The 7,889-nt window shown below is 54.5% G+C and overlaps 2 protein-coding genes across 4 annotated transcripts; both read left to right on the top strand.

Annotated features, from left to right (window-relative positions):
* Positions 1 to 85: 85 nt before the first annotated feature.
* Positions 86 to 3,416, top strand: LOC113216051 (nose resistant to fluoxetine protein 6-like). The gene is made up of 10 exons (XM_052275185.1): positions 86 to 280; positions 367 to 416; positions 1,004 to 1,191; positions 1,277 to 1,425; positions 1,547 to 1,724; positions 1,801 to 2,109; positions 2,398 to 2,611; positions 2,718 to 2,860; positions 2,948 to 3,054; positions 3,141 to 3,416. The coding sequence occupies exons 1-10, from the start codon at positions 90 to 92 to the stop codon at positions 3,196 to 3,198; spliced, it is 1,587 nt and encodes a 528-aa protein (XP_052131145.1). The 5' UTR covers positions 86 to 89; the 3' UTR covers positions 3,199 to 3,416.
* Positions 3,417 to 3,488: 72 nt separating this feature from the next.
* LOC113216120 (uncharacterized) lies at positions 3,489 to 7,883 on the top strand. 3 transcript variants are annotated; one of them, XM_052275186.1, is made up of 10 exons: positions 3,489 to 4,008; positions 4,527 to 4,658; positions 5,409 to 5,507; positions 5,584 to 5,668; positions 5,814 to 5,961; positions 6,068 to 6,263; positions 6,671 to 6,810; positions 6,900 to 6,982; positions 7,080 to 7,245; positions 7,354 to 7,883. In XM_052275186.1, the coding sequence occupies exons 2-10, from the start codon at positions 4,540 to 4,542 to the stop codon at positions 7,716 to 7,718; spliced, it is 1,401 nt and encodes a 466-aa protein (XP_052131146.1). In that variant the 5' UTR covers positions 3,489 to 4,008; positions 4,527 to 4,539; the 3' UTR covers positions 7,719 to 7,883. The 3 variants fall into 3 exon arrangements, with proteins under 3 accessions (XP_052131146.1, XP_052131147.1, XP_052131148.1); XM_052275187.1 differs by having other exon boundaries at positions 7,075 to 7,245; XM_052275188.1 differs by having other exon boundaries at positions 7,080 to 7,490.
* The last annotated feature ends 6 nt before the right edge of the window (positions 7,884 to 7,889 follow it).

The raw sequence follows: 7,889 nt of genomic DNA, 5'->3' as shown, positions 1-7,889 counted from the left end.
TATCATTTAAAAAAAAAAAATCTGGAAAAGTTGCCTTACTTTACATTGCCGAACTTTGTTCCCTTTTTGCTTTTGCCCAGGGTGAGGGGATGATCCCCGGATCGCTGCCGCTGGGAGACATCCGCATGGGCCTGTGCGTGCCGCGGTCTTGCGAGGCCGCCACGCTGCAGGCCGCCCTCCAGGCCGGCCTCGACCCCAGCGTCCGCGTCCTCGTGCGCCCGGAGAACTGCCAGGAGCACGTGACCCAGGCCTCCATCTCGCCCGCCGCGACCCTCTTCTGGTAGAGACCTTGCCGGTTCCCAGGACGCCGTCGCCGTCACACACCGTCACCTACAACGCCTTGATATTTTGTATCCGTTCACGCAGGTGCCTGGTCGTCGCACTCACCGCCGTGACCGTGGCCGCGCCGGCCTTGGGTGAGAACGTTTCCAAGATCACACCCCTTGCACTTACTGCGTAGTCACTCGGTGACGGCACGACATTGCGTGAGAAGGTTTTCAATGTCACACCGTGTGACTGCTGTGTAGTCACTCGGTGACGGCGCGACTTTGAGTGAGAAGGTTCGCAAGGTCAGGACGTGCACCCTGCTGCATAGTCACTCTGTGACGGCACCACCGTGCGTGAGAAGGTTTCCAATGTCACACCGTGTTACTGACTGTGTAGTCACCCGGTGACGGCGCGACCTTGGGCGAGAAGGTTTCCAAGGTCGCACTGCGCTCCCTGCTGTTTAGTCATACTCGGCGACGGCGTGACCTCGGGTGAGATGGTTCACAAGGTCGCGCCGTGCACTTGCTGTAGTAACTCGGTGACGACGAGGGTGGGCAACCCGCCCGCGAGCGTGTCATTCTGTACCACTACTCAGCGAGTGCACCGCACGTGCGCACATGGCGTGACCAATAACTTCTGCGACCGACTGTTGCGGCGCGCAGCGAGGGTGCATCACGACAACGTCGATAGAAATGACGGTCGGCGCCGTAACGACAGTATCGCTTTTCCATCGCAGGGTGGAGCTCCTGGGACTGGAGCAGGCACGTGCGCACGCTCGCCCAGCCCGACCCGTTGGTGTCGGGGATCGACCTCAGCCCGCTGTCGGGCATCCGGAGCATCAACGCCATGTACCTCGTGGCGCTGCACCGAGGGCTGCACGCGGCCCGCGTGGCCACCTCCAACAGGGAGTACTTGACGTCCTGGGTACGTGTGGCACTGTCTCACTGTCGTCATCGCCGTTACCCGTCGTTGGATCTTTACTAACTATTGGGACGCGTCCCGTCCGCAGGCACGCTCCCGCATGGAGTACGCGGTGCTCTACCGCGGCGCCCTAGGGGTGGACACCTTCTTCTTCCTGGCCGGGCTGCTCCTCGCCGCCACCTCGACGGCCGACCGGAAGTCCTCCTTCTCCAAGTCCATGTTCAATAGGGTCCTGAGGTAAGCGCATATAATATGGCGTAGCGCGTTGGAGGTCACAGAATCAGAACTCTCTATATGTCGGCGTATCTATGGCCTGGGGATGCAACAAGCGCGCGATTTTCTTCTTGTAACGAGACAGGGTGGGGCCCGTGTACGCCATCGTAGTGCTGTTCCACTGCACCGCCCTCCCCGAGATGGGCGCGGGTCCGCTGTGGGTCGAGGTGGCCCAGCCGATGGCTGAGTCCTGCAGGAAGTGGTGGTGGTCCAACCTCCTGTTCCTCAACAACTACGTCAACGGCGGGACGGCCGAACCGCTGGTGCGTACACTCGCCTGCTTGTCCCAAGTATTTTACAAGCACACTTATCGAGCAATACTTCACTCCGTTGCCGCAGTGCATGGAGCACTCCTGGTCGCTGGCGGTGGACATGCACATGTTCGTGGTGGGGACGCTGCTGCTGGGCCGGCTGCCTTCCGGACTGCGCGGCGTGGCGTTGCTGCTGGTGCTGGCCGCGCTCGCCACCGTGCCGCTGGCCGCGGCCACCCTGCTGGGCGAGTGGCCCGGGACGGTGGCGTGGACGCTGCGCACGCTGCAGGGCATGTGGGCCGAGCCGCTGATCCACCAGGCCTACATGCCGACGCACATGCGCACCGCGCCCTACCTGCTCGGGCTCGCCGCCGGGAAGGCCCTGCCCATGCTCAAGGTCAGACCTCATCGCACCCTGGCAACCAGTACAAAGTTGGTTTTGCCGCGTGTGCTAATGCGCGAGGGATCCTTCACTCAAAAAAAATCATTGTACACCCTTAGAAAAAATCACTAAAAAATCATGAAAAGATCACTAAAAAATCAGAAAAAAATCACAAAAAATCAAGAGAAAATCACAAAAAATCAAGAGAAAACCACAAAAAATCAATTATAATAGAAAAATCGGTGTACGCCTTCAATTTATAGTGAAGGACCCCTCGCTAATGCGTCACCTCGACTCCACCAGGACGCGGGCTTCAGGCCCGGGCGGGCGGTGACGCTCCTCGCGACGGCGGCGAGCCTGGCCGCCATGTCGGCCGTCATGTGCTTCAGCGCGCTGTTCAACGACCTCCGCGCGCCCTACTCGGCCCTCGGCGCCGGGCTGTGCGCCGGACTCACCCCTTTAGCCTGGGCCGGCGCCCTCGGCGTCCTCGTCACCGTCACCGTCTTGGGGGAACCGAGTGAGTACCCGGCGCACGACCTCGCGCAGCGCGCCGTCTCTCTACCCCAACCTCTGACGTCTAACGTCGAACCTCTGACCTCCAACTTGAACCTCTGCTCTCGCAGCTGCGGTGCACTCCCTGCTGACCTGGCAGCCGCTCGTGTCGCTGAGCCGCCTCACCTTCGCCGTCTACCTCGTGTCCTACCCGCTGCAGGCTCTGCTCACCGCGGCCAAGAGGGACGCCGTCCGCATCACCCCGCTCACCATCGTAAGCCTATGCATTAATGATTACAACTAACGGCCCATCTGTTCGCGTTGAAGAATTGTAAGCTTAAGAGTGGGGAGATGTTTGCAGGCAAGAGACGCGCTCAGTGACAACGTCATTTCATTTGCCGTAAGTTTCTGGCTGTTCGTCGTCTTGGAGGCTCCTATCCGTTCTTTGGCAAAGAAAGCTCTGGCCAGGTAAGTTTTATTTTACAGAGATGCATAATAAAACCGCTCCCATTAAGTGAACACCCGTGTAATCCGTTTATCTTTTCTTTTTGTAGAATGGATGGTTCGTCCAAATCCCAAACCAAAACTGAATCGAACAAAAAGTCAGACTGAAGCCCAGAAGGAATGACCGTCATTTGGCGTGCTTTTCGTGGACTACTATCCTAGTGCGGTTAATGGTTCGTCATGAATACCAGTCCGACCCCACAAAGTCATTTTATGTTACTATTTAAATTATGTTTATTTATGTTTAGTGTAAGTGTTCTAAGGTGTCATCGGCCGAAAAAAAAATGTATACATGAAGACTCACAATAAAGAGGATTTTAATAATAGTTTTGCGAGCAGCAAAAATGTCTCTTGTCCCTTTTGCAAATCACACAGCAGTCTGGTTCTGGCGAAACCACACGCACATACTAGTTCTTAGGTGCTGGCGAAACCACTCATCTCCATTTTCAGAGTGATTTTCTGAGACCTATGCCGTTTGAAAGAGGGCGTTTCCCTCTTCCAGAATATACAGTTATCTCAAAATTTTCGAAAAACATCGATTCGCTGGTTTTGCCAGCGCCTTTAAAACTGTGCGTATGGTTTGGCGCTGCGCCGCCGGACCGCTGCGGCGCGTGCTTTGACGGGAGGCTCCGGGGCGGCGTTGCGTGGTGTCGGGTGTCGCTGTGCGTGCTTTGCAATAAGCGATGTGTCGATGTGTTCATGAGTAATAGCCAGGCGACGCGAACGTGTCAACCAATCGCGCAATTTGGCCGGCTTCCATTAGGCGCACACTATCCGTCCTGCCCCCCCTCGCGCCGAGTCACTTTTCTCTACCCTTCCCGGGACGGGAGCTGGTCACGCGACGGACTGCAGTCGGTCGCGCTGCCCGGCCGCGGGAGGACCAGGAGCAGCAGCAGCAGCCTCGGCGTGCGAGGGCGGGTGAGAGGCGAACTTAGAGGGGTCTCAATCGATTGACCAAGGGCCATTAGACTGCGGGCGCTTTTCCGGTTTGGTACAGCCATTAATCTACAAGTCGCCTATCCAGAAAAGAAAACGTATCTCTAGAAAATGTACAGCAGGTTGACATTTTTACTTTCTGCGTGTGATCGTTTTGAATTTTATTTCCCACTGGTTACCAGCAGCGGGGATCCCGAAAACTGTTCACCAAGAAAAATGAATTTTTGATTCAAGGCAAATTTTGACTTGTTTTCGCCACTCTTGGTTAATTGAAGCTGAAGCCATTTTTTATTTTTTTCTGAATCAAGGAAAACTTTTCTTCGAATTGAGAAAATTAAAGGTTGAATTGAGAAAATTGGCTTGAATAAACCAAGCCAAGAATGCCATTTTCTGGGTGTGGCATTTCATAGTTTCAGATATTTTCTTGTACGATCGAAGGGCTCCGTGCTCCTGTCGGACACACGCGGAGTGACGCAGGGCGTGCTTCTGTTCTGCTGTAGTTCCCAGATCCTCATGCTCCAGCCGGGGGCCGCTGGACCAGCCGACGACGCTCAACTTGTGCAGTGCGCTGTACACGTGGCGACTGCTCACTTCCCCCGACCCGGCATCCTTGTCGTATCTGCGTCCCTCTGGTGGGTAGCTGGAGGGTGTAGCTGCTCTGGAGTGTGTTAATACCCGGAGGAAAATAGTTTCGAAAGCACAAGTACTCGTTCTTACGGCGTGGCACCCGGAGAAACCCTTACGCGACCTTATTTTTTTGTGTAGGGGCCCTCATTGCCTGAATGTTGAGGGTACACGTGGGGCAGGCGACCTGACAGACACCTAAAGTACTTCAGCTTTCGTAGTACTTCAAACTGTCCAAACTGTTGTTGTTTGTTACAGAACGGAAACATTTTTTCCCCCACGCAAAGAGGTGATCCGAGGTGCGTAGTGCGTAGGTGCCCCCAATTGTATATTTGAGTGTAACCAAATGATGTCCTGATTCCGACAGCCACCCCCTGCCCTCCCCTGTCACACGCCGTGGGGTGACTAAGGGCCGCACCCTTTGTCATTCTGCCACCGGTCCGCGCGCTCGCGCATGTAACATCGCACTCAACCTGTGTCCTGTTTCCCTCCAATTTCCGTACCGCGACGTCCCCTCCCCCTTTCTCCCGTGGCAAATAGCCTCCGTCAGTTACTCAAAAAGATTGCTTCCTTCTATAAAACGGGCGAGGATTTTTTTTCTTGACTTTGTTTCAAGGCAAATTTTAGGCCGCCTTTCAATTGTATCTTGTGTTGATGGAGCGACCTTTGACTCACAGGGTCAGGAAACTCCTACGCATCGAAGACAGTTTGCCTCTCATAACCAGACTTTGCTTAGCCGTGATGTCTTCTGTTCACAGCGATTTTTCGGCGGCTGTAAGCTTGCTTATAATTTTGCTCAACCATCAAATACTGTGGGCGGTTGAAAACGTGTGTGGAGCGGAAGAGCATGGACAAGGGTGCGTTCTCTTACAAATCGCGTGGCTCAGCTGGCAAAGTGAACAAAACATCTGATTTTTTTCTTGGTTTCTATAGCACGACTCTTTTGCCGCCAAAACCATCCTCGTATATTCTTCTCGTGGCCCCTAGTGAGACCTGGGAGAGGGACTTTACTAAACAGGTAAACGTGAATGTAATTTCAACAGGCATCGCACAAGCGCGTTTTGCTGAATGACATGTGCCAAAATTTGCGGACTGTAGCGCAGTGGTCTTGAAGCCAGTGGTCACCAAACTATGCAGCACCTTCAGAACGTATTCTGCTTAAGGTTCTCCTACTCCGCGAACGGACCAACTGGAATGCAAACGCAGCCTTTCTAATCCTTCTGTTTGGAAATACTCGGGCCGTCGACTTCGTTTTTAGCGAGCTGTGGCACCACATGGTTTCAAACGCAGCTGTTGTCGTGTCTCAACCAGGTGAGAGGAAAGACTCAGCTTCTTTCATCGGAGTGTCTTATGAAGCGGAATGATTTAAAACAAAAATATGGTACACTTTCACTTATGTTTCGTATTTGTATCACAGACGTGTCCGTGCTGGCGTGGTTCCCCATCTCTTTCCCCGAAGAGAGCCCCACGGAGGCGGCAAGGTGGGAACACGGTCAGCTCGTTGAGGTCAAACCCCTATTCGCCCGCCAGGTCGCCGTCGGTAGGCTGGAGAACCTAACGCTGAGGGCTGCTACCTTTGACTGGCCTCCGTACGCTATTGTAAATAATGACAGGTACTGTTTCGTTTTGCCGTCGCTACAGAGGTCTGTTTAGCAAAGGTACTCTCTGTCTGTACATTGCCAAGAGTTGTGAAGTTAATTCACAACACCCGTGTACAATTTCGTAGAAAAACGTCGTGTCATTTTTTTTAGTTACAAACACTTTGTAATTCTAGAATCAAATGCTCACGTGGCACACAATCTACCGAAAAAAATACATGCATCAATAAACAATGATGCGTGTTTCCTTTCGAGGGAGCGGAGAAGGGCTTTTAAACAGAACGTGTTGTTTCGAAACTTCACAACACAGTTGGTGTACTGTAGCAACATTGATTTCTGTTGTTAGTCAAATCCTGAGAGGAAATAAAAACTCGTCGTTCTGTAAAATGTCATCTGTGAAGTGGTGTGTACTTTGTTCGTAGCGGTCGCGGTCGTTCCGTGCGCACCGGCGTCGAAGTGGAGTTGCTGCGCGCCGTGAGTGGCGCCGTGGGCTTCCGCCTGCTGGAGGAGGCCCTCCTCGACGGCAACAACTGGCCGGAGCTGCTCAAGCGCCTCAACGAGGGTGAGTAGAACGGGACGAGCTGCTGCTCTGACGTCTGCATATAAAAGAGTATCGTATAGCTATTATGGGAGCCGTGACACATCCGACAGGGACCATTGACGTCGGCCTGGGCGGGTTCATCCCCTACCCCGAGCGCTACATCTGGTTCGACGCGTCCGCCTCGTATCTAGAGGTGAGGGAACGCGGCGCGTGTTGTACGTCATTGGGAGCCACCGACGTACAGGGGTATCGCGGACATTGTCGTCTCACACCTGCCCTTTCCAGGACAGGACGAAGTGGTTCGTGACGCCGCCCCGGGCCCTCACCGTGCTGGAGTGCGTCTTCCACGTGTTCCGCCCGCGCGTCTGGACCATCATCTTCGGCATCTACGTCGTCATCGTCGTCCTCGAGGTCGTCTTCGCCAGCTCCAACGCCCTGGACTTGGCGCTTTACCGAGTAGTTGAATCAGTCATTTAATTTCGGTTAATGGACGCATAACAAACGTTTCGCGGGTCCCCTTCTTCAAATTAAAGTTTTAAACATGTTTCGAAAAAAAACCCGCAGAGCTGGCCCGCGGTCGCGCTCGACTCGTGGCGCCTGCTGGTGGACTCTGCCCTGCACGCGCTGCCGGTGACGACCCGGGTCCGACTCCTCGTCGCCGCCTGGATCCTGGGCAGCATGCACATCAACCAGGCCTTCAGGTCCGTCCTCACGAGCAGCCTCAGCCGGGCGCAGTACGAGCGGTCGCCGAGGAGTCTCGACGATTTGGTAAAGCATCTGCCATCGGTCACGGCAGCCCCACTGCGTTAGCCTGCACGTGGGCCAGCGCCCCAGGCCCAGGGTGCCTGTGCACAGTGACTGAAGTACAACTGTCGTCATACATAACCTACGTACAAAATTTGTACGTAACTATGCATAATATCAATTAAAATTGTGCGTACGTTACGTATGTGCATAGTTGTACGTAAGGTTCGTATGAAATAGTACATAGCAAATCTGTGTGTGCATATAGGCCATCCCGCCGCACAGGCGAGCGCGGCGGGGCGGCCAGCGCGCCTGCACGCCTGTGCGTAGGCCATCCCGCCGTACAGGCGAGCGCG

The sequence above is a fragment of the Frankliniella occidentalis genome, unplaced genomic scaffold (genome assembly GCF_000697945.3).
Source record: "Frankliniella occidentalis isolate FOCC.00 unplaced genomic scaffold, Focc_3.1 Scaffold532, whole genome shotgun sequence".
Classification (NCBI taxonomy): Eukaryota; Metazoa; Arthropoda; class Insecta; order Thysanoptera; family Thripidae; genus Frankliniella; species Frankliniella occidentalis.
This window is presented reverse-complemented; position numbering and strand designations above follow the sequence as displayed.